Raw genomic sequence first — 23947 nt, forward strand, 5'->3', positions numbered from 1 at the left:
GGCGTCAAGCATGAGAAGTACATACTGTAGAGCCGGTAAGACGAATAGAGCGGAACAAACACTTCCCGATCAAATCGAGAGCATCCATAATACACGCTGCAGTGGCACATACCGTGACTTACATGTTAAATCATACCAAATGCTTTTTTGTAATCTTTTACTTGGTGTTAAAATCTATATCAATTTCACAAGACGATGCCCAAATAATTTATTTTGCAGAGAAATCAGAAAAATAATAGATGACTTAGCGTGGTATTCCACCTACCTCAAGTGGCCAACACGGTCTTGATATGTCTCTTCGTCTGTAACTAGCAGACCTACGACACCACCCCATAATTACTATCTAAACGTCTTTTATAGCTAGCCTAGGGACTTCAGATTCCCCAGGCCGCAGCATCAGCATCACTCAAATTCTCCATACATAAAAACGCTCAGGGGCTTAACCGGTTCATGGCCAACGAGGACTCGTCAATACCAAAAATAAGATACGCCTGTCACGAATATGTCCCGGCGCTAGAAGAGCCCCACAGTGCGATCTTGCCAACAAACTGAGCGTAGGAAGCCGCCATCGTAGCACATTGACTAAAGTAAGTATTAAAATGCATGTCTCAAACGCACCTACAGTATACAAGTAGCATTGTCGTCCATAACGACATACCACATACGCATCACGCTATTCAACTAAGTATAAAATAGATCGATTACTATCACCCACACGTTCGTCTATCCGGTCTAAGCACCTAAAACCCATTAGAAAACCCAAGGCCTACAAGAATAAAGCAATACAAACGTCAGCCAAAAACGTACCCCAAACAACCCGTAACGCCGTATCAGTCCTTGACAGCGGAGCGCAAGAAACTGTGGTCATAACAATACTACTGACAAGAATAGGCATTAAATGGCAGAAAGCAGAAAGAAGAGAAGAGAGATCTATTAGTTACTATCATAAAATCCAAAAAAAAACATGTACATTTTCCCGTCTGCCGAAAGAGGGTCTTCTTGAAATCCGAACCATGATACAGACGCCCACTCCAGGGTTGTTAAAAACATGAGGTCCATCATGCATCATGGATCATGTCGGGTCGCTCCGTGAACATAAACACATCACCACGCGTTCACCCACCTCCCATACCCACCCATCCCCGCTGACGTTAAAGGGTTGCATGCCTTGGTGTCCGAGGTACATCCTGAGTTCTTTCTTGGCTATCGCGGCGCTATCATTGGCCGCACCACATGCGGCGATCAGCGAGATCCCGCCGGCACTGAGAATACCGGTACGCCCTCTCCATCTATTGCCTATACAAAACCGCCATTTCCGCAGAGACAACGGCGAGCCCCGCGATGGTCATCACCACAAGCGGAAGCATGTTCCAATACGCAAACGTGCGCTGACTGACAATTATACCCTTTTGCTTGAGGATACCACGCCATAGCAGTCCAGCAAGGCTGGCGGAAAAGGTGAAAGAGACGGCACCGATATTCGAGGCGACGGCGAGCGCGATGGCTGCTGCACGGTAGGTGTGTGGTTGGAGGGCGGCGGCGCTGACGACTTTGGTGAGGAGGATGGTAGCACCGATGTTGGTTCCTGAGAGGTTACAAAGAATGACGCCCAAGACGCCAATAAGCCAAATGGTCGGGTATGTCTCACGTTTTGATGCACGAACGAACCAGGTTGCGAATATCTCGATCCATCCTTGGTGCCCGAGGCTTTCGATGAGTATGAATTGAGAAAATGCAAAGGGAACAAGAGCAAAGGGGAGGCGAGGGAGCGCTGTGAAGAAAGTAGGGAAATGCGTATGAAGCCGTGAATGTAATGCGATTATGGTTGAACGGCGTTGAGCAATATACTGTTTAGGAGATGAGAATGGCGTTGAAGATTTCATGGTGGTCTCTGTCGGCTGTTTCGATGGGAGGGAAAGTTGTGGATCTGGTGAACCGTTGGGATGACGTTGCCTGCTGTTCGTCGAGAACTGACGCTCAAGAGCGGCGAGCATGACATCTTCATCTGCACCTGCACTGTGGTCCTTTGCAGGAGCAGCAGGTAGGCCTCGACCCAACATAGGAATTTTACGGATGTATCTATAGTGGTCCCACGTCAAGTCGTAAATAAGCTTCGCGACAGCAAATGGCAAACTAATCATCCAGACATCAATTTTGAAAAAGCTGACGACAATGCAGAGGATGAGACAGGTGCCCAGCATGATGCTCCCTACCCAAGCGCCAATGGGATCGAGGAGGACAGATCGCGCATCGAGATCAGCGGTAACGTTCAGTCTGCGTGGCAGATATTTTGAATCTCGGAATTGGCTTCCGAGGGCGAGGAAACACACGAGGTTGCAGGCGAGAAAGGGAAGAATGGTGTATGCAGTAAACGCGGCGTTATTGACATTGAATCCTTCACAGATGACTACCTAAAAAGTAGAAATATTCAGCAGAAATATTCGCCACAAGTGCTTTGAAGAACTTACGTTAGTAGGGTTCCCAACAAAAAGGACCATGCTCGCAGTGTTCGCCGCAGCGAATTCTGACATGAGCCATGAGATGGGATTTAGTTCTGCGACTTTTGTGTAATAAACTAAAAATGCGGTTCCGGAGAGAATAACAGGATCGTTGCCCAGGAGTACACTGAGCATGGTAAGCATGACATAAAAGTAGAAATAAAGTTTCCATCCGTTAGAACCGCCCTTATTGCTGACCCAGAATGCTGCAGCTTGAAGGATACCGGTGATGTCGAGGGTGATGGCCATGTACGCGAGCGAAAAGAAGAGGATGAGGATGTTGTATGGCTTGACGCCGTCTGTTCCTACTATTCCATCGCGGATGACAGCTGGATCGATGCATTGGGCGGCCCAGAGCACAGCGATAGCGATAATTGGCGCTGTGGTGAGATTGATAGGGATATGGGGTATAGGTCGGGGAGCAGGTATAGTGACAGGGCGTATCACAAATATTATGGAAAGGATAAAAATCACCAGAGTGGCGATTGACGACCCAGAAACCATTGAGACAGAAAGACAGTGCTGTTGCACACCACTCCGCTCCTGGCACGTCAAGAAAACTGCGACGTGAGTTTTAAGTGAACGAAGTCCAGCGCATAGCCTCTCTAAATCTGAGGACAATTGTGGCTGGACCGATTGCCGAATCTGCTGACCCGTTTTTCAGTCATTCTATAAGAAATTTCTGATGGATAGTCGACGTATGCACACACATGTGGTGTGTCATATTACAGCTAACTTACACACATACTACCTCTTACATTATTATCGCTATTATTATCACTGAATACTACTACTTGATATCAATATCCGAACGTTGACACGGATAACATGATCTCGAGTGTTCTGGTGAAGTAGACTTTGTGATCAAGCGCTTGAAACTAAAGGACAATACCATGAATTCTGTAGTGACCGTAGAGGAAAAAGCGCTGGGGCTGTAGACCTTCAGGCACCTTAAAATAGTTAGCGCAACCGAGACAATCACTGCCAGCCCGTCCTACTGTGCTGTTAAGAAGCTGATAACATCGCCGGTTTCTCTAGAGAATGCTGAGGGGGTAAATGTCGAAATGTCCGTTGAAAGCGGCTTGCACAAGTCAGGCTCTAGTAGGGCGATGAGCTTCGACATAAAACATAGCGTAATTGAGCGAACCGCTGCACAGAAGTGTCCTAGTATTCTATAATGACCATTTCACTGCAAGCTACTGGAGGTTAAAAACCATGACAGGTATTTGCTGTGCGTGTAGAAGGCGTTGTCGCATAGGCGATCTAATTTCTGAAACCCATAGGTAGTGAAGCTGCGGCGTCATGAGATAGAAGCGCGTATCGTGGGACCGATTGTGACACTATAAGGGAAAATGATATAATAATGATGGGGGAGGGAATCAGAACAATGGGCAGCATGATGTTGATATTCATATAGCTGAGAAGGCGCTTGCTTCGGCATATACGTAGGGTAAAGGGCCATGATGGATGGACTAGGGCGAGGGTTGTCCTCTGGTGTGCTATAGCGTGTGTGTTGTATTCCAGCGTTCTACGAGAGAGAAAGTTAGTCTGTATGCAGTAGTAGGTTTAGATTCTAGCGCATCCCAGCCTAGCAAATGCGAGACGATGCCGTTGAGCACTGCTAACAGCCACAGAAGAAGGGGAAGAGGAGAATGATGACTGGTGTAGGATAGGGAAAGTGCAAAGGCGGGCGAGACGCCTGCAAAGTGGTTCGATATGATGGATACCCGGGCCGAAAGAATGGCGTCCACGGATTAGCCTGTGACTGAAGCCAGAAATACGTCGTAGGGATCTCTCGTTGTGCATTAATCTGATAAGTCGGGAGCCCTTTGCTTCCCGTAGGAACGAAGGTGTGGGGCCGGATATATAGCGAATGGGCCTATGGGAGATTCCAGAGGAGCTCGAGTGATGATCATTAGCAGAGTATTCTGGAGATAACGAAAGGAGAAAGCAAGAGAAGATACATGATCGAAGAAATGATTGAAAAGGGAATTCATTTTAGTGGTGCTCGCACCTATTCTGAAATAGGAGACACAGAAAACGGATACCCCTGGATAAGTAGTATCCTTGGGTTGTTCTCAAGACATGGTGCCAGTGTGGTCTTGTGTACCGTCGTTACGTATCTGAAACGAAATAGATGTCAGGTCACCACCGAATGACAGGTGGAATGATACTCGGTGGCACTCGAGTGCAAGCTGGAAAAGACAGGTCATTTCGGTTCGGGACCAGCTTAAGTGCTTATTCGTATCAGCGATGACAGAACATTAGGATCTGAGAGACATAAGAATACGGAAATGTGCTGTCGCAGGAGTGAGTAAGAGTGAGTCGAGTGGCAGAATGCCGAAGTGAAGAGCCGACGGTAAACAACCCAAACAAGGAATTGGTCGACACGACACCCATCGCTTCGACTCTCTCGTCGTCGTCGCGCACATCGTCGAGCACGCTCTCCTCATCACCCATGGCTACCAAACACTCCCGTAACACGCCCTCCCCGTCCTCTCCCGTCCCCAACCATGGCTCAAAGCTCTCAAAATTCCTCCAGAAGCAAGGCCGTGACCGGTCTAAATCCATGACAGATCCCACTGCTGGTGGCAGCAGTGCCAGCATTGCAAGCTCGAGCTCGTCGAGTCTCGTCCAGCATCCATCAGAGCCATCGTCGCCCAAACAATCTACCAACAACAATCCCAGAAAAACAAGATTCCTGGGTGGGAAGTCAAGAGACGACAAATCCACACCCCGCTCATCCCATCCTGATAATAACTTCGATAGCGAACGTGAGGATTCATTCGACGAACCACCCGTAATAATTGAACCCGCAGACATGCCTCGCACACGCGCTCGCTCAGAACGTCCCCTCAGCACCGTATCAGACATTCACCCCTCAGTCTCCCTCTACTCTAGCTCTTCATCAGCCCGCATAGCAGATCTCCCAACAAGATTGTCCGGCTGGCTCTCTCATACCTTCAGCACATCATCCACTGATCTTTCACTGCCTTCCCTCCTCTCTCAATCCCATCTTTCCTCAGCCACCGCTTCTCCCAAAGGTAAAAGCTCTGCCCTTCTTACCGCAGCAAAGCATGGGAAAGGTCACCTAGACCGCGCAATGCGCTTCCTCATGGACAGCGACTCAACCCCAGATAAGTGCTCAGAGCCAATATGGCTTCTGGGCGTTCAGCACCTTGGCTATGAACCACCACCACCACCTGTCACCCCAGGTCGTCGCAGCTCAGTCGAATCTCGTCGATCTCCATCATTTCGCTCTTCTGCTTCTTCTTCTCAGACTGTCTCAGAACTATCACAGTCGCAACCTCCCTCTGCCAAACATCCTGGCAGTAACTGGCCCCCTGTTTTTTACGCTGACTTTACTTCTCGAATATGGCTTACTTATCGATCTCAGTTCTACCCCATCAGGGATTCAACTCTCTCCGCCCTCGAATCAGAGATGGCTGTTGCATCGCAAGGTCCACTACCTTCGAGTCCTCAACCCAAAAGATGGAACTGGCCCGTGGGAGGAGAAAAGGGCTGGACTAGCGATGCTGGCTGGGGCTGTATGTTGCGCACCGGACAATCACTATTAGCCAATGCCCTCCTTCATCTCCATCTAGGAAGAGGTGGGTATCTGCTATCTTATATCTATTGTATCTGTTCTTCATGCTTTTCGAGCAGATTGGCGTCGTCCCCCATATCCTGTCCATACGACCGACTACGCTACATATGTTCAAATTATTACATGGTTTTTCGATACTCCCTCTCCCCAGTCACCGTTCAGTGTACATCGCATGGCCCTTGCCGGCAAAGATTTAGGCAAAGATGTCGGACAGTGGTTCGGACCCAGTACCGCCGCAGGTGCAATCAAGTAAGGCGTCAATTTATTGTGGCTACTTCCTTGCATGATTGCTAACCCATACTAGAACACTTGTACATGCCTTCCCTGAAGCTGGTCTTGGGGTGTCTGTCGCTTCTGACGGTGTAATATTTCAATCCGATGTGTACGCTGCGTCAAATGCGTATATCGGTTCTCCACGACGACATGCAAAAGTGTCTTGGGGAGGCCGTGCTGTCATAGTCCTCATCGGAATCCGTCTGGGCCTAGACGGGGTAAATCCTATTTATTATGATACCATTAAGGTGAGCATTAGAACTCTTCGACCTTATCGCTGGATACTGATGACGGTGCCGTACACGTCAGGCTTTGTATACTTTCCCGCAATCCGTCGGCATCGCCGGCGGGCGCCCCTCTTCGTCTTATTATTTCATGGGCTCTCAAGCAGATAACCTATTCTATCTTGATCCACACCACGCACGGCCTGCGGTACCTCTCCGGCCTGCTCCACCTGCTACGGAGGCTTCCAGCTTGATGACGCGGAACCGTTGGGAGCGCGAGACAACCCCCGATAATGTGTCAGATAGGCGCACTAACCAGCGCTCGCCAACTTCGAACCACTACCGCTCGCCAACCTCGCCTTCGTCGGTTCGCACAGGATCATCGACGTTTTCGTACCATGCACCGATGTCACCTTCGCCGCTACAGCACCAACTCTCGACATCGTCCAGTGTAGCCTCAAGTGTATCGTCCCAACCTTACACACACTCGCAACGCTGGCAGAATGCGAGTCTGCCTGCGTCGCCTGAAATTAGTTCTGATATGGATGTGCGTGAGCTTGGTTGGGGTGACAGCGAGGGAGCAGGAGAAGCATTGGATCCTATGGCGGAACATTATGTGAATGCGTATAGCCCGGATCAACTCAGGACGTTCCATTGCGATCGGGTGAGGAAGATGCCCATGAGTGGGCTTGATCCGAGTATGCTCCTTGGATTTTTGTGCAAAGACGAAAACGACTGGTTCGATTTCCGGAGGAGAGTCAATGACGTACGCATACCTTTTCGCTTCATCTATTACTGTAATCATACATCTAACCTATTATTCTTTGTTTGGATACGATCAACAGCTCATGCATCGCCACAAAACGATCTTCACCGTCCAGGATGAGCCCCCAACATGGCCGTCCGACTCGGACGAGTTCATGGGGCTCGAGTCCATTTCGGAGCCTGACGATATGATGGAGGTCGATGCGGAGGAGGGTGCGGATGAACAATACTTTGACACCCGTTCGCCGTCGACGTCGCCTGATGCGAGCCTCAAGGGTGGAGGAAAGAGCTCTGAGGTTGACACTGAGGAAGACCCGATTGGGCCGATAACGCCTGGGCCGAGCTCAACCTCATTTGAAGAAGACAAGGAAGGACGAGCAGGTGTTGAGGGGAAAGGAAAACGTGGGTCTGATCGATTTGGGGAGGACGACGAAGGAGGCGAGGGTATTGATGATGATGACGACTGGATCGATCCCTCCGTACCGACGCCCGTGTCCCCGACACACCCGCCCACCGCGCCGCCGATGGAGAAGACCAAATCAAACGGGTCTGCGAGTAGCACCAGCAGTAAAGGGAAGAGTAAGAAAGGGAAGAAGTCGAAGAAAGCTGCTGTGCCAATTATGAAGCCGCCCACCCCGCCCGAGCACTTCCCATTTCCGCGCTCGTTGGAGGAGAGTTTTCACGGCGAGGGGGGGGCTGTGGAGGTGAGAGGTGATATCGAGAGACGGATGAACAATGCGCGTGCGAGGGACGGGGGACGCACGCAGAGTGGGGGCGTCAAGGGAATCTTGACGACGGATGATGGGGAGTTGGTGTAGGTGACTGTTCAGCGGCTAGGGCGGGCTGTGAAGTATCTTCTTCGTTCTTCTGCGTCTTTTTGCTCACCAAGGTCGCCTCTTTTGTTATTTCTCGTCAAGTCTGTACGGACGTGTATTATGAGATTCTGTCACTTCTTCTTTCTCTTCACTTGCCTCACTTTGTTCTTAAGGTGCCCTTCATTTTCTCCTCGTGCCTCTTTTCCCAAATTTCAGAACTGGACCAGTGTCAACATTGTAACTATGTACATTGTCACAGTCAGTTACTGCTTTAATAGTTATACCCCTCTCCCATTCTCTCACTACACACAATACGCACCAACATAGCGACTTGGAAGGGAATTATTTAAGCCACTATACTCGTCTGAAGCAATAATCTTGTCCTCTTTCTCAAAGACTTCGGGATGTTGACTCGATGGAGGGCTTGACTTCAAAATGGTAGTAACATGTAAAACAAAGGAAAACAAAAATGGCATCTCGTCAGGATGCAGGTTGGCTGGAGTTGATGTTTCCGAGGTTGAGCAAATGCTCGAGCTCTTGGATACGCTCCTCCACCACGCTCCTTGCCTCCCGCTCCTTGATTACAATCCTTTCTGCTTCTCGAACCGCTTCCTCCACCACGCTCCTTGCCTCCCGCTCCTTGATTACAATCCTTTCTGCTTCTCGAACCGCTTCCTCTGCCACGCTCCTTGCCTCCCGCTCCTTGATTACAATCCTTTCTGCTTCCCGAACCGCTTCCTCCACCTCCTGTATCTAAGGTAAATAAATGTTGTAGTTTGTATTAAATATAATAAATCATTAATAAGAAACACACCTTGTTATATACCTCTTCTCGGCGCTGATTGAACAGGTCCTTAATCTCGTTCAGGATTGAGGGGCGCACATTGTGGATGGGAATCTGTTTCCATTTTCCCCCTGCCGAGTCAAGGGCCTCAGTGGCCCAGATCTCCACTAATTTGTCTTCGTCATCCTGTGATGAGTCAGGAACCTTGACTCCTTGATATGTAGCTTCTAGTACGCGAACAATAATGTCTGCATACCAGTAGCACTGGCGACGAAGGAGCTTGTACAGGTCCGAGTGTTCATGGACCACCCTGGATAGGATGGCCAGGTCGTAGAGTATCAATGGACACTCCTTCTCGCATTTCACTCTCTCGATTTTCTTGTCGTTTGGCCAGGATCCAATCCGCAAAACCTGGTCCTTTGCTGGTAACCCGATAATGGCAGATAATGTTGTGTTGTAGACATTTGTTGACCAGGTTGGGGAGTGGGACAGTGATGACTTAGATGAGTTTGCGGAGCTTGATGATGGGACATGCGCATTGAAGTCACCTCCGCTCCGTTCTATGCGCAAATACCTATCACTATAACCTAACCGTGTGATTTTTACCACAAGGTACTCATGCTCAGACCCTCCCCTCTCCTTATACCTCCGCAACTCTGCGACTTTCATTGTCCTCATCCGAGCACGATTAGCGGGGCCCTCAGTAGGCAGTAAAGACTGATAGTCTTTAAGAAGTGTGGCCTCCCAGTAAGCAACATCCGTAAAGCCAGGAGGATACTCCTGTTCAAGTTGGTTTGCAGAGGTAGACATGCCTACGAGACGAAAAAATGGGCGAAATAGTTTGAGGATTCCATTTGGACGAGGCATTTTTATATCGAGTTGATGGACTTGAGAGAGAGAGTTATAATCTTGAAATTGACCTTCGTTGGATGAGTGCGATGACGACAAACATCAATGCGTCATAGATTCATAGTTCGTTCATTCTCATCACATGACGACTTCATACCTCAATTGTTGATCCTAACGCTGAGGTATGTTCACTTATGTTCTTTCACTTTACAGGCTCCCAAGTTATCTCTTCATCGACCATCGCTATCGCACTTGGCTGCTGCATCACGGTCACTTTGTGAACAGCTCTCGATGCGGAACAAAACCGACACAAGTTGCGAGTTTGTACCTTGGAGCACAAAGGGTGGGTGAGCATGGTATTATGGATTGGAGATATGTAGTCGCAGATTGGGGGGGGTAGTAAGTAAATAAATAAATAATGATGTCGTTCTCTTCCTCTCCTCCTCCTCCTCCTCCTCCTCCTCCTCCTCTTCTCCTTTCCTCGTTCTCAAAACCAAAAACGTCAATAAAAAAAACATCGAGAGAAGGCCCAGTACAGTGAGGTTGAATTAGGATTGAATTGATTCATCTAGTTCCAAGTGGGAAAAGCCCAAGAACGAAAAGGACGCGACGAACAAAACGAACGAAAAGTGGTGTCGGAAAGTGGCGTAGACAAGCTTTGATGAGGGTGAGGGGGAGATCGAGTGTCGCGGGTCAAAATTTCGGGTTGAGTGATTGGGATATTGATGTTCATTGAATGCGCGGTTAGGGTGAGGGAAAGTAGCACTCGAAATCCTTGTTTGAATGACCTTTCCAACCGACTATTTAAACGCGCAAAACCAAGGTTCAAACTAAAACCAAAGGCTAAAGGAATAAAAGAAAAGAAAACGTACCACATTGCCAACAATCAAGCAGCCCCCACGGGTCGCTACGCGCACCAAAAATGATGGTGAGTCAACTCATTCACAATGCAAAGTGCACTTCGCGCCAGAAGACGGTATATCGCGGGTACTTACTATTTCTGTTTGATGCTCAGGAGTTCGGAGTAGTTGTCGCCCCAAAACGCCGCTATGAGGGGAGCGTGAGCATGAGTGGTGGGAGGATGGAAGGGGGAAACGCTTACTCTCGTGGTCAGACTGATATACGTCGCCTTCATTCTGCGAGGGGAAAGAATTAATTAGTGTTAGGTGTCAACCTGATGGAATGTAGGTTATTAATATAAACTACGAAGAAGAAAATGGGACGTGATGACGAAGGGACGGCAGACGCGCGCCATGCATCCAACTCAGCACTCGGTGTTTTCTCGTAGCGGGGGGGATGTGGGGGTAAGACAATACGCGAAAGGCAGTGTATCACACAGCAAAACGTACGTTGTGCAGGAGAGACAAGCTGGAAGAGAGAATAAACGCGAAAACAGCGGTCCCAAGTTCTCAAACGCAAATCGAAAAAAAGACGCAAAACTAGCGAATGGAGAGAAAAGACAAAAAGAACTCACGAGATAAGCCCCCGAATCAGGCGCAATCTCCGTCATAGCCAGCGTATAATTATGCACAAGCCCAAAATTCGCGTTCACATCCGCCGTCGAAGTGTTGAAGTACCACATCAAACCCGTGTTTACCTGCGCACGGTGGTAGTACATGGGACGGTGAGGTGAATGTGGGATGGGGGTACGGGTGTGAGTGTGAGATGATAACAGGAAGGGGAAATGAAAGGGTGACTCACGTGCCAGAGACTGTCCCTCCACGCGGGTGTCGCACTCGTCTCGTTCGCAGCCGTCTCGTTGTACAGCACAGGCCCGACGACGGGGATGTACACGAGCGGAAATGTGAGTAGGAGGTCGACGAGTTGCGAAGAGAGGGTGGGGGAAATGAAGACGCTCTGTGGCATGAGTCGCGAGCCAATGGCGAGGAGTCGGGCGACGGACTGTGGGGTGAGGTGATGGTGAGTTTTTTGGGAGAGGGAAGGGGAAGAAAGAAAGGGAGCACCTCCTGAGTCGGCACCACGTACTTCTCAAAATAGTCATACCACGAGTCCATAGTCTCAATGACGACGCTACCGCCCTGCGAGGTGACGTACGACGCGATGGGCTCCATCGAAGCTTGAGCCTCTGCGAGTGAAAGTAGGGGAGTGACGTAGTTAATGGCGGAGTCCTATGGGGTCGTTAATAATTAATGATAGACTGGATTGGAGGAAAAGGATAAAGGAAGAGAGAAGCTCACGACGATATGTCCACCCCATCCCTCCGACGCCCACTGCATCGAGTTGTTGACGAGGATCTCGTAGTAGGCGCGCATATTTGTGGACGTGGCATTCATGCTGAGGGACGCGCTGCGTTGGGATGCGTTAGCGATAGTTGTGACTGAAGTAGAGTGGTGGGATTCGGGTGAGGTGTATTGCGGCGTCTCGCATCCGACGCTCAAACCAGTTTACCACACCTCGCTCAAGAGTCCAGCCGCTTTGTCAAAACGACATGCCAAAAGCCAACTGCTCAATGAGAAATGAAAAAAAGTCTCACTCACACTTGCATGGACAGCCTCCCTTCGACCCTATGGGTGGACTCGAGGACAACGCCAAAGGTGCCGCCGCCGCCTCCACGGAGGGCCCAGAAGAGGTCGGTGTTTTGACAAGAGTTGGCGGTGAGGGTGAGGCCAGAGGGGGTTACTACGAGGAATTGGAGCTGGGTTGTGTTTGTGAGGCGGGAGATGGAATGGGTGAGAAGGGAACTTACGACGCGATCTATGCCCAGCCCGTACACAGGAGAGAGAACGCTGTGACCGCCGCCCTGGGAAAGGGGAAAGGGTTGGAATAGGTAAAAGTGACAGATGGCGCGAACGCACCATGACCCAGCCGCCGCTTGCGCCCACCGTCTGTGCATATCCACCGATCAAGGTGACGTTGTTCTGATCGGCGAAAGCGTAGAGATCCTGAAAGTTGTTTCCGGCCTGTTGCGGGGAGTAAATAGAGAGAACGAGAAGGGGGGGGGGGGGGAGGACGTACGCCTGTTGTGATTGTATTATACGACTGCGAGGAGGGACAGCCTTCCGGTACGAAAGAGGCGTTATAAGTCATCTAAGAGGGGGTAAGGGATATGATCGAGAGGGGGGGGGAGATACCCACGGAATTGAGGTTGCGAGTCTTGATGAAGATTGTTAATGAGGGAAGGGTAAGAGATAAATAAACTGACCCATAGAGCGAGAGAGCTGGGGATGTTTGAGCGGCCCTTGTAGTCGTGACCCGAGTTCTTGATGGAGAGGGGGATGCCAGTAGCGTTTGCAAAAGAGAAAGCGGTGAGCACGTCTTGTGGAGAGCGTACATCGATCTGGAGGAGGGTGAGTGGGAGAGAGGGGGGGAGAGGAGAGACGGACGTAGTAGGGCGAGATGCTTCCCTGGTCGCAGGAAGCGTCGAGAAAGGCAAGTGGGTTTGTGGGGTCGGTGTAGTCGAGGAGACACTGGCTGTGGGTGGTCATGCACGTGCCCCATTCTGGCTGCATGGTGTTGGGGTAGAGGGAGGACTTGTAGGTGGCATTAGAATAGTTTTGTTGTAGAAGAGCGCATGCACTGGGGTCTGGGTGGACGGGGGTGTTGTTGAAGGAGGAGAAGCAGGGGAGGGCAAGGGGACGAGCGGAGAACAGGCTGCCATCGAGGGAGTCGTTGAGAGCAGACCAGGAAGAAGAAGAGACGAGTCTGAGCCAGCTCAGAGCGAGAACGAGGCGGAACATGGCGACGACTGTCAGCTCATCCGCCGTACAATAAAATAGAATGACGAGCGATGCCGTAAGCCATGCGCTGATCCCATCACTGAGGCACAGCACCGCCCGTGCCTCCCTGTTCCTCTCCACTGTCACCCGACCCACGTCATCAGGGGTCAATTACTCATCCGACCACTCAGTCCTGTTCTCTTCGCCTCGCCACTTCCATTACTTACATACCCTCCCCTTCTCCCTTACTCGCTCAGCTTTTGGGGTTATCACCATCAGAATGCACAAACAATCTCTTCTTTTCGGCTGCCCAATCAATCATTCACACCTGTCGATTCCATTCCACCATTCCACCCATATCCAGCAACCCGAATACCGTCCACCCCTCCCATCACCTGTCCTTTCGCACTCTCATGGCCTCAACTGCCCATGCCATACAAAAATCCTCTAATCCACCCACCATTCCACACCCCTTCTACCCATCCATCTCTATCGTAAGTTCCGTCTCTCTTACCTATCTCTCACCCTGACCACCATCCTCCAAAGCTTACAATGCCTATGAATCAACACCGCGGATGGCTGCCAAAGGACCCTCAAGTCCTCAGAAAATGGATACATGCAAAGATCTTGCAGCTACACAGAGCTCCCGTGTCCGCTCCAGACCAGTACTCCCATCCCGTCATCGCAGAGTTCCATACCCTCATCCGGGACGATCCACAAGCTTTCATGTACTTTACACAAATGTCAAATGACGAACCGGTCGGTAAAGACGGCCACAAAAACGTCAGTTGCCCTTGTTCAGTGCCATACCCATACACTCACACCTCATTAGGTCACAGACTGGAAGATGATGCTCTGTCTCTTCGATACCATCATCGCAGAATCTATCGAGTACCACTCAGACCAGGGTGGTCAAGTCACGGTTCCAATGAACGCCGTCATCAATTCCTTCATGAATACCCAAGCAGGCATGGCCGCCTTCCTCTATCCAAAGATCAATGACCACTTCTTCAAAGTACTCAAAGTCTGGTCCAACTACCTCGCTTCGCCTGCATCGCGCAGTGTCCTTACCACCAATCTTAACGGCTGGTTCAGCCCCGAGGCGCAGGAGGAAAGGCCCGATTTTGCCGATGTCTTTGTTTGTGATACGTCCAAGGAGTTCTGGGGATTCACCTCTTGGGACGATTTCTTCACCAGACGCTTGAGGGATAATGTGTTCCCAGTTTTTCCCGACGACACCAGGTTCATCAGTAACCCCTGCGAGTCTACGGTCTATAACAAGGGCTACAACGTCAAGGAGCAAGACAAATTTTGGATCAAAGGTCAACCATACTCCCTCTTCCACATGCTCAACAACGATCCACTCGCGAACCAATTTGTTGGCGGGACAGTTTATCAGGCTTACCTGAGCCCTACCGACTACCACCGCTGGCACAGTCCCGTCACTGGACTGATTGCGAAGACTGTCGTTGTCCCCGGCACTTATTTCGCCGCTGTCCCCGATGACAAAGAGGGTGATGTCCTCTTTCGCTCCCTGGACTTTATCACCGCAGTGGCTACTCGTGCATTGATTTTTGTCCAATCAGACAATCCGGAAATTGGCTTGGTGTGCTTCATTGCCGTTGGGATGGGAGAGGTGTCGAGCTGTGAAGTGACGGTGAAGGAAGGGGAGGGAATCAGGAAGGGCGACCAGATGGGGATGTTTCATTTTGGCGGCTCGTCGTGCTGCCTGGTCTTTCGACCTGAAACGAAAATAACTTTCACAGACGAGGCCGATGACGGCAAGGCAGTCAGAGTCAATTTGGGCATTGCATGTGTTGCGAACTAAAGGTCAGCTACCAAGTACGGTTCGCATGATCCATAATGACTAAAATATGGCGGTTAGACGAAAATCGGACATGGATTTAGTGGAAGCGAAAGTGAAATGTCAGCCTTTGTACTAATAAGATGTCTTCATTATTCATGATGGATCTCAATTCAGGCCATGAGATGGTAGTAAGACTACTTGGAAAGGATCGTTATTTTTCACTGTGACATCCATTCCAGAATGTCCTCGGAAAGTCAGCATATCCGAGCCAGTCCTAAGTGTCCTGTCAGACCTGATATAATAGTCCTCGCTAGCGGATGCTCATATGGAGGACACCTCCATCTATCTTGTCCTTCATACCCTCCGCCATTCCGATATACACAACGATCTCTTCTCGCCTCGGTTTAGGATCACTCCGGCACTATACTTCTTTTCTTGGATAGGACTAATATGGTATGGCTATGCATTGCAAAATCAGTCTGCTCCACCACGTCGTTCACATTGTCATCAGGGAGATCATTCATCCATTCTGGACACCACCTCTTCTAATCCCCGTCGTCTTTTTCTTACCTGTCGCTTTTCTCTTTTCGGACTACACCCACCAGCGAGCTCCAGGTCTCCGTCTTGGGTTCCGATGAGTAGCACCTAAATGTAAACTCTCGAATTCCTCGAGCAGCTACTTGTTCGGTGTGGTCAACGACCTCTATTTCCTGACGGTCCAATGCTTTGAATTATTTCTAGTACTTGATCCATCACTTGTTATATTGCATCTGCTCAATAATTTGTTCCAAGGTTCACGTCACCGCTATCTTGCCTATTTAAATATCCGAATGCGAACACGAGTTATCTGCATCTGCATCTCTTCTCGTCGCTGCTGAGGGGACGCAGGATTCCCACCCTCTATCTAGTCATTCCACGGTCCTATTTGAGGCCTGTGCTGGACTATTTGACTACGCTCAGTTCACTTGTCGCATGGGATCATCCGTTACTTCAAATCGTGACATGATACTATATACAGGGCGGGAGATTGGAACGAGAATTCCATTTCTCGCTTATTCTTTTGTAAATCGAGGCTCCATCTGAAGCTGGAATACGTATAAAAATGGGCGACAACCGCGACTGAGGATGTTGTGAGTACTATCACTCATAGCTGTCTTCATGTACAGACTCCCCAGGGCGAGGTTCCGTAATTATCTGTCAGCCGATCTGAGGCCTGAGGCCTCTTGATAGAAGGGGGTCGACTCTTTCACTGTAACTGACGTGAATAGGGGCAAAGTATAGCATAACAATATCGTGAATGTGTCGAAGTCTCACGAAAGCACATGATAATACAAGTGATAGCATACAAAACACATTACAAGTTTCAAATTCTCACCAGGCCATATGTCGCACCTGATATATAAATAACGTGATAAAACTGGCAGGTACATCGGATCGTTTAGCGATGTTATTGATAACACTTGTAAGCTTAAGCACCTTAGAAGAGTCTTAGCTGAGATCATTAGTGTTCCATTTCATTTCCTGTCAACTGCATTGAACATCGCACTACATACATCATGTCGAAACCTACCTATGTCTACAAGCTCATTTCCTCTACCTCCGCTCCTCCAGATCCCCTCCCTGAAAGACTTCCAGTCAGCACTATCGACGAAACGTCTGGCTTCGTCCATCTTTCCACAGCAGTTCAGGTCCCAGGCACACTGAAATATTTCTTCGCCGAAGACCGCCGTGTGTACATTTTGCGTATCCCGTATGATGAGATCGAGAAGAATATCAGATGGGAGGACCCAAAGGCTGAGATTTGTGGTCCACGTGGAGGGGAGGGGATGTTTCCTCATCTGTATAACGGCTTGAAACTTGGAAGAGACGAAGTGGAGAGTGTTGCTGTCTGGGAGAAGGGGGATGAGTGGGATGCAGCATTGCTGAAAGCGGAGAACTGGCTGGTGTATTAAATATCACCAAAGATCCGAAACAAGACTTGGGTGAGTAAACGTGCTGCAAGGCAATATGAAAAATTCATCAATGGCGTTGATAGGCAATGACTTCTGCGGACTTTGGGGCATTGACCAGGCGCCTGAATGTACAGATAAATTACAGCATATTGACAAAGCAGATATATACATCATGATTTTCTATGTGCACGAATCATGATCTGGCAAGTTTCACCTGCTATACCTCCTCCCTTTTGTCATATTCTGCGTCGGCCTCGCTGGAAGAATGTAGAAAGGTCCTTTGCTTAACGCTTACAGTAGAGTCTGTGCTGCGAACAACGTCGGACACTCCGTATGAATGATCAGTCTCCGCCGCGTTGACAACATCCTTAGACTTAGATGCTGACCCGTTGAATTCTAACGAGGTGCCGTTACCCGTATGGACTGTACCGCTAGAGTAAGCACGGCCTTGAGCCACACGAATAATGATGAGCAATTGTGCAATGCCCTAAATACATGAATCAGTCCAGCACGCGAAACATGATTCCGATAGGCAAACACACATACCTGGATGTGGCTGATGGCAAGAAATACGAGGTTTGAAATGTTCGAATGGATGGCGAACGTGATGATGAAAATGATCCCGACTATAGAGTAAAAGGCAGCAGACTCTATGACCATTGCAACAACTGCCTCGTATGTTCGTACATGTTCCTGACCGAGAATATCTTTCATCTGCCTGCGCATGGAGAGCAGACGCGACGTGACAAGAATGGTGTATATGACAGTTATGCCGACCTCTATGCAAAGATACGCAATTTGGGTGTTGATGTTGTAAAATACAGCCCCACTTGACTCTGCGAGGACAAGAATGGACATAGCTACATGACCAGGAAATGAGAATGTAGGGAATTGAGCACATAAACCGATTGGACTGACCGACCATGGCTAGAAAGAGGGTGGTCATTGGAATAATGATGTATTTCTCCCAGTTCCAAATAATGAAGCAACGGTGCAGCTAGCCAAGGTGTTTAGTCTCCACTTCGTCCCTGATGCAGATCCCTTACCAACAAGGCTTCCATAAACCATTCCATGATGTAATAGCTGTTAGAGACAAACCAATCAACCGGATTTTCACGTCACGTATGCATTTATCGTACCAAGCTAGCGCCATTAGATTTATCCAGTAATCCAATTCATTTTCTATCAGTGCAGCAGGGCCCCCAGGAGAATCACGTAGATCAATCCATACCATCTCGGTGTACTTGACGTTTCCTGCAAAGCCGATGGTTCCCAGAGCGAACGTAATGAATATGTAGCCCAACAGGACGGCACGGTGGTCTGCAATTTTGCATCCATATCGTGGTTTTTGAAGAAGTGCGTTAGCAGCTTGGACAGTGAGCATGAAAAACATCCCTGGTGGACTAAGTTTAGACATCGACGACAGTTATTAATTTGTAGAGGAAGCACCATATGACACTGCCCCTAGTATCATTCCATCCAAACGTGATCTCTCTAACCATAAATCTGTTTTTGGTGTCGCAGATTGCATGGTGACCGAAGAAGATGGGATATCAAGTATGGGAAGGGGCTGTTCTTTTGCTGTTACATGCAGGAACGATCCTGGTCCCTGTGGACAATACAGGGTGCGGGGGCGATGTGCTAGTAGAGCTGGAGCTTCCTAGTTGGATTTGGAAGAGAAGAAGGTAAAATAAGCTTGGATGCTCATCTGCAATGTACTTATATCGTCTTGGCCGCAAACTGATTGAGCTTACCGGGTCATTTTTATTTGAGTTTTGCCACCACGGCAACACATGACTGTCGATCATCAACCTCATATAAGGTGCCGACGAGCCCCAGGGTCGCATTGGCTCGCATGGTGCACCCTGACGCATTCCAACATAGCTCTGCTAGATAACTCAGAACCACTACATCGGATATCTGAACTAACACGCCTCAGGCCTATATCTTGTCATTTGTAAGTTGGTTCTGTATTGAGTTGCCTGGTCGTAGTAAGCATTCAAAAAGGGTGGGAGACATGCGAACATCACACTGTAGACCTTCTCAGATAGTGCAGCTTTTCCAGACGTTAAAGCTGCACTCATGCCAGCAATTAAAGGGGTTCCCGAAATGATCCACGCTCTGTTTAAGGACTATCCTTCTAGCGCATTTTCCGCACCTGTCGTAGAATTTGCGTTTGCCACTCTCAAGGAGGGGAAGGCAATGAAAGAACTCGGACGACACCTTGATCAGCTAACTGACCAAGACACAAAGACTGTGGTTTCTGCTACTTGGGGGCCAGTACTGGAGAATCGACGTGAAACATTGATGATTGTTGGATGGCAATCTATAGAGGTGCGTTGAAATTTTTGTTCCCGCAAGATACCACCACAATTAATCACTGGGAATTGTAACAGGCTCATCAGGAAGCCGCCCAGAACGGAACACCAGAGATTGGAAACCTTATTGAGCAGATAATGGAGCTATCCACGCTTCTTGTTAAGCATGCCGTGTTGCAGGAATATTGATGGTAAGTATTCAGATATTTGGGGGTACGTCTTCAGGTTGGTAGCTGGGTAATCTCTGAATCAGCACCTCAGGTATCATATCATGATAAGCCAATAGCCACTAACAACATACATATCTGGAGCCACGTATATACGAGAATGTCAGTAATGGGGCATGCCTAGTCTCGCCTGGGCAAACTATTGAGGAAGACAGTCGTTCCTCCTATCAATAGGGCCTTTCTCAGGTGAAGTTCGGAAAAATGTTGATATTTATAGCTCTATATTTCGTTTAAGCAACCATTGTCACGTGGTAGTACAACCATCATGCATCATGCATCATAACCCCTCGGTCGACATACACTATCAATGCCCGAGATCACGATCAATGTATCTCCTTGTATCTCCCCAAAACATTAAATGGAGAATGGAGGGCTGAGTATTGTTGAAGTTCGTCCAATGGTGAATGAGGTGGGATGGTCACGGTGTAACAACCCCAACATTGGGAGGGATGACGTAATTATTTGTGGTCCCAAGCCCAATCACGGATCGTGAATTCTTACGCTCAGCTGACCATGAAGTAAGTACCAAGCACCAAAGACGGCACTCCGCTTCGAATTCATCACTATATATACTCGACACATTACCCATCGCATGTATCAACGGTTATCATTCAGACCACGATGCCTTCCACTTTCACCCATGAGTTCAACCATCCCACTTTCAAGGGGAACGTCTCGTTCAGCACTGGCATTTTTATCAACGGCCAGTTTGTCGACGGTTCTGATAACACCACGATCGAGTAAGATTGTTATTTATTCCCTCATCCATCATTCTCATCATCGCATCACGACATATCAGTGTGATCAATCCCAGTATGTGATAGAAATTCATTTGTTGGGTGATCGGCCTGGGACTGATCGTGACGCCCTTAAGCTAATGGGAAGGTCCTCACTAAAATATCAGAAGCAACAGCAAATGACGTCGACATCGCAGTTGAAGCAGCCCAAAAGGCCTATGACACAGTTTGGGGATTGAACGCACCAGGAGCTTTGCGTAGCAAACTCCTCACAAAGCTTTCATTGCTTATGGCCGAACATGCGGATGAACTTGCAGCCATCGAGGCTCTTGATAACGGTTCAGTCATTGTTTACTCTAAAGCAGATCTGTCTACTCATATGATTATTTCAGGCAAGACTTTTGGCTGGGCACGGAACGCTGATGTCGCAGGGTCCATCGACTGTATTCGGTACTATGGAGGATGGGCAGACAAAATTTCAGGACAAACCATCGAGGTGCCTCAATGCAGAACAAATATATATATAATTCCGAAGACTCACATTTTATATAGACCACCGAAAAAAAGCTCGTCTACACACGCCATGAACCAATGGGCGTTGTCGTAAGCATATTCCCTCTATCAAAGCAAGGCGCTGCTTCTAAGTATCTATTAGGGTCAAATCATCCCATGGAATTTCCCATGTGCGTATATGCCATTCAACACTGGCACATAGCTAGCTCAAAACTTATATTGCTCGATCTGCAGTATTGATGCTTTCATGGAAACTCGGCCCCGCCCTTGCGACAGGAAACACGATTATTTTGAAGCCCTCTGAGTTTACGCCCCTAACCGCCATTCGGATGTGTCAGCTCATCAATGAAGCAGGCTTTCCCCCGGGTGTCGTTAACATACTCACAGGATATGGTCACACCGTCGGTAACGCCATATCGTCGCACATGAAAATCGAAAAGGTGGCTTTCACGGGTAGCACGCTTGTGGGTCGCAAGATCATGGAGGCTGCATCGAAGAGTAACCTGAAGAACGTTACGCTCGAACTTGGTGGAAAGAGTCCAAACATCATATTTGACGACGCCGATTTGGATCAGGCCGTCAACTGGGCAGCGTTTGGTATATTGTGAGTTACCCGGTGGCCGGTCATGTTCCTGCACTGATAAGCAACCTGTTGCCAGCTGGAATCATGGTCAGACATGTTGCGCAGGTTCACGGATCTTCGTTCATGCGAAAGTCTACGACGAGTTTTTGGCTCGATTCACCGCAAAGACGCAGTCCCTGAAGGTTGGCGATCCCTTCTTACGTGAGACTTTCCAGGGCCCACAGGTATCAGAAGTCCAGTACAACGTAAAGCCTCACCTTTATTATATTTCTGCTACTGAGTCCTTTGGTTGCAGCGTATCATGAGTTATATCAATTCTGGAAAGCAAGAAGGTGCTACGGTGCATAGTGGTGGAGAGCGCCACGGCACCGAAGGTTTTTTCATTCAGCCAACCATCTTCACAAACACGAAGCCTGATATGAAGATCGTGCAAGAAGAAATATTCGGACCTGTGGGCGTTGTGATCAAATTTGAAGACGACGAAGACGTGGTGCGCCAAGCAAATGATACGGTGTACGGGCTTGCTGCCGCACTGTTCACCACGAACCTGAACCGGGCTATTTCTGTGGCACACAAACTTAAGGCTGGTACAACGTGGATCAATTGTGTGAATCAGTTGCATTCGAACGTGCCATTCGGAGGCTTCAAACAGAGTGGTATTGGCCGTGAACTTGGAGAGTATGCACTGCACAAGTGGGTGATAGCTCTAGTCGAATTATGATCACCGATGATTCACTAATGTGGGTTTTTTGCTAGCTATTCCAACGTCAAAGCGGTGCACATCAACCTTGGTCACGAGATGACGCTGAATGCTATGGGTTAATTTAGGAGTGGAAGAAGTTTTATGAAGTCAAATATATGTATGATCGTCATCGTCGATATCATATCCATTGTATCATGTACATTTCATGCTATATCGTTTTATGCGAGTCCTATGCGACAGACCAGACATTTAAGTGGGCAGGTAAATGGCGGAAATTGGCGAAGCTCATTATGATGTAGCACTGCAGCCTGTCCTCTATGGGGTGGCGTGCAGGTGTCCCACATTCGGTGCCAGTAAATGCTGATATATAGTCGGCTTACACGGCAATTCGGGTAGTATGTGACTTCGATATATTGGGAAAAAGATTGCTGGGTTATAGCTGCCGGGGTCGGTAGTAGCTAGCCGCCATAGAGGCCCGATAAATTCCGAGAATACTATCGTTGGACAATAGGTGCAATTGGTCAATTGGTCTGGGGAGAAGTTGAATAACTCACCAGTCGCTGAGCTTTAGACTGTCGGAACTTGACCAGGAGATATAATTTTTAGTTTTCTAGCTGCCTATGTAGAAAAATAAGCATTGGAGCAGCGGAACAAAACTGAAAAGACAACACATGTTTTGGAATGGTTCTGCAATTTCTGGTCACGCTGGGTCACAGCGGCACTCACAGACCAAATCAGGCGGAGCTTACAAGTCAAATTCAGCCAGGTCACACCAAGTCCTGACGCTGGTGGTATGTGCGGTACGTACCGAAGCGGAGCTAGCGGTCCTTGATTGATTATCTTGGTGTGTGATTGCCTGTTTCGGTCGCCTAGTCACGACTCCATCATTGTTTTCATTTCTCCAGACGTTTTGAGGCCCCAATCAGCTCAGTAAGTATCTGGCATTGTAGGGGCCTACCTATTGACGTTTTCTAGAAAGATATTGCAATATTCCCAGCACGAGATCTGGTCAAATCTGGCCATCTTTCCCTCAAAATTCACACTTCTGGAGTTCAAGAGCATAGTGTCAGGTCTGTCGTTGTTGCTACAGATAAGCTATTCATTAAATTCTTTCACAATTATATTCTTTATACTATATTCTACATCTGACAATTTTCTAGCTACCTGTACAGTGATCATTGAGCCAAGTGCATATCTCTTATCGGTTGCATCCGGTGTCCAACGATAGTACTACAAGGATATTGTTTGTTGAGTATAGCAACAATATCCCACGGAGATTTGGCAGCGGTCGAGCGCGCCAATTAAAGATTTATAGTTGAGATATCGCTGAAGTATCATCAAGAGACGTGTCAGTCGTGTGCCAGTGAGATATAGACGTGATATATCCTCAAAGATATTACTGAGATATTCCTAGGACATAGCCTACATGTACCAGCTATATATAAGTAATGAGATTTATGTCTGTAGAAAGAAACACAATGTTCTCAGTCTTTGCAATAACAGACTGTGATATATTAACTACCTGTAGAAATAAACACAATGTTCTAAGGTAGTGTTTTAGCTATGAGTTAAAATCATAATGTAAAATGTTCTTACCTCAGTCTTCTACTCTGGG

The 23947-nt window shown here is 48.4% G+C and overlaps 9 protein-coding genes across 9 annotated transcripts; 6 read left to right on the forward strand and 3 right to left on the reverse strand.

The window, feature by feature from the left end:
* Positions 1–639: 639 nt before the first annotated feature.
* Positions 640–3043, reverse strand: SERLADRAFT_450533 (uncharacterized protein; the record flags this gene model as incomplete). The annotated part of the gene is made up of 2 exons (XM_007319973.1): positions 640–2411; positions 2469–3043. 2 exons carry the CDS (start codon positions 3000–3002, stop codon positions 1290–1292), a joined length of 1656 nt encoding a protein of 551 aa, XP_007320035.1.
* A 134-nt stretch (positions 3044–3177) lies between these two features.
* On the forward strand, positions 3178–4812 carry SERLADRAFT_471231 (uncharacterized protein; the record flags this gene model as incomplete). Its single annotated transcript, XM_007319974.1, is given in 2 exon segments — positions 3178–4772; positions 4786–4812. The coding sequence occupies 1 exon segment, from the start codon at positions 4463–4465 to the stop codon at positions 4655–4657; it is 195 nt and encodes a 64-aa protein (XP_007320036.1).
* A 144-nt stretch (positions 4813–4956) lies between these two features.
* ATG4 (cysteine protease required for autophagy) lies at positions 4957–8974 on the forward strand (the record flags this gene model as incomplete). The annotated part of the gene is made up of 5 exons (XM_007319975.1): positions 4957–6109; positions 6165–6354; positions 6410–6626; positions 6688–7368; positions 7448–8974. 5 exons carry the CDS (start codon positions 4957–4959, stop codon positions 8183–8185), a joined length of 2979 nt encoding a protein of 992 aa, XP_007320037.1.
* Positions 8975–10160: 1186 nt separating this feature from the next.
* On the reverse strand, positions 10161–13519 carry SERLADRAFT_416412 (uncharacterized protein; the record flags this gene model as incomplete). The annotated part of the gene is made up of 14 exons (XM_007319976.1): positions 10161–10615; positions 10688–10722; positions 10811–10862; positions 10918–10951; positions 11290–11412; positions 11517–11717; positions 11780–11944; positions 12014–12122; positions 12314–12471; positions 12523–12576; positions 12632–12736; positions 12792–12863; positions 12979–13113; positions 13160–13519. The coding sequence occupies 14 exons, from the start codon at positions 13511–13513 to the stop codon at positions 10560–10562; spliced, it is 1653 nt and encodes a 550-aa protein (XP_007320038.1).
* A 525-nt stretch (positions 13520–14044) lies between these two features.
* Positions 14045–15320, forward strand: SERLADRAFT_409365 (uncharacterized protein; the record flags this gene model as incomplete). The annotated part of the gene is made up of 2 exons (XM_007319977.1): positions 14045–14275; positions 14325–15320. The coding sequence occupies 2 exons, from the start codon at positions 14045–14047 to the stop codon at positions 15318–15320; spliced, it is 1227 nt and encodes a 408-aa protein (XP_007320039.1).
* Positions 15321–16742: 1422 nt separating this feature from the next.
* SERLADRAFT_471238 (uncharacterized protein) lies at positions 16743–17536 on the forward strand (the record flags this gene model as incomplete). The annotated part of the gene is made up of 2 exons (XM_007319978.1): positions 16743–17281; positions 17335–17536. The coding sequence occupies one exon, from the start codon at positions 16856–16858 to the stop codon at positions 17249–17251; it is 396 nt and encodes a 131-aa protein (XP_007320040.1).
* Positions 17537–17551: 15 nt separating this feature from the next.
* On the reverse strand, positions 17552–18648 carry SERLADRAFT_471241 (uncharacterized protein; the record flags this gene model as incomplete). Its single annotated transcript, XM_007319979.1, has 6 exons — positions 17552–17578; positions 17638–17738; positions 17798–18111; positions 18170–18248; positions 18298–18334; positions 18391–18648. Coding segments are annotated over 6 exons (810 nt in total), but the record flags the coding sequence as incomplete, so codon positions are not given.
* A 685-nt stretch (positions 18649–19333) lies between these two features.
* On the forward strand, positions 19334–19758 carry SERLADRAFT_439563 (uncharacterized protein; the record flags this gene model as incomplete). The annotated part of the gene is made up of 2 exons (XM_007319980.1): positions 19334–19585; positions 19648–19758. 2 exons carry the CDS (start codon positions 19334–19336, stop codon positions 19756–19758), a joined length of 363 nt encoding a protein of 120 aa, XP_007320042.1.
* A 547-nt stretch (positions 19759–20305) lies between these two features.
* SERLADRAFT_471246 (putative 1-pyrroline-5-carboxylate dehydrogenase) lies at positions 20306–22582 on the forward strand (the record flags this gene model as incomplete). Its single annotated transcript, XM_007320519.1, has 9 exons — positions 20306–20536; positions 20671–20871; positions 20926–21029; positions 21086–21136; positions 21189–21216; positions 21281–21650; positions 21706–21874; positions 21925–22322; positions 22386–22582. 9 exons carry the CDS (start codon positions 20389–20391, stop codon positions 22450–22452), a joined length of 1536 nt encoding a protein of 511 aa, XP_007320581.1.
* Positions 22583–23947: the final 1365 nt, after the last annotated feature.

Source organism: Serpula lacrymans, assembly GCF_000218685.1.
Source record: "Serpula lacrymans var. lacrymans S7.9 unplaced genomic scaffold SERLAscaffold_9, whole genome shotgun sequence".
Classification (NCBI taxonomy): domain Eukaryota; kingdom Fungi; phylum Basidiomycota; class Agaricomycetes; order Boletales; family Serpulaceae; genus Serpula; species Serpula lacrymans.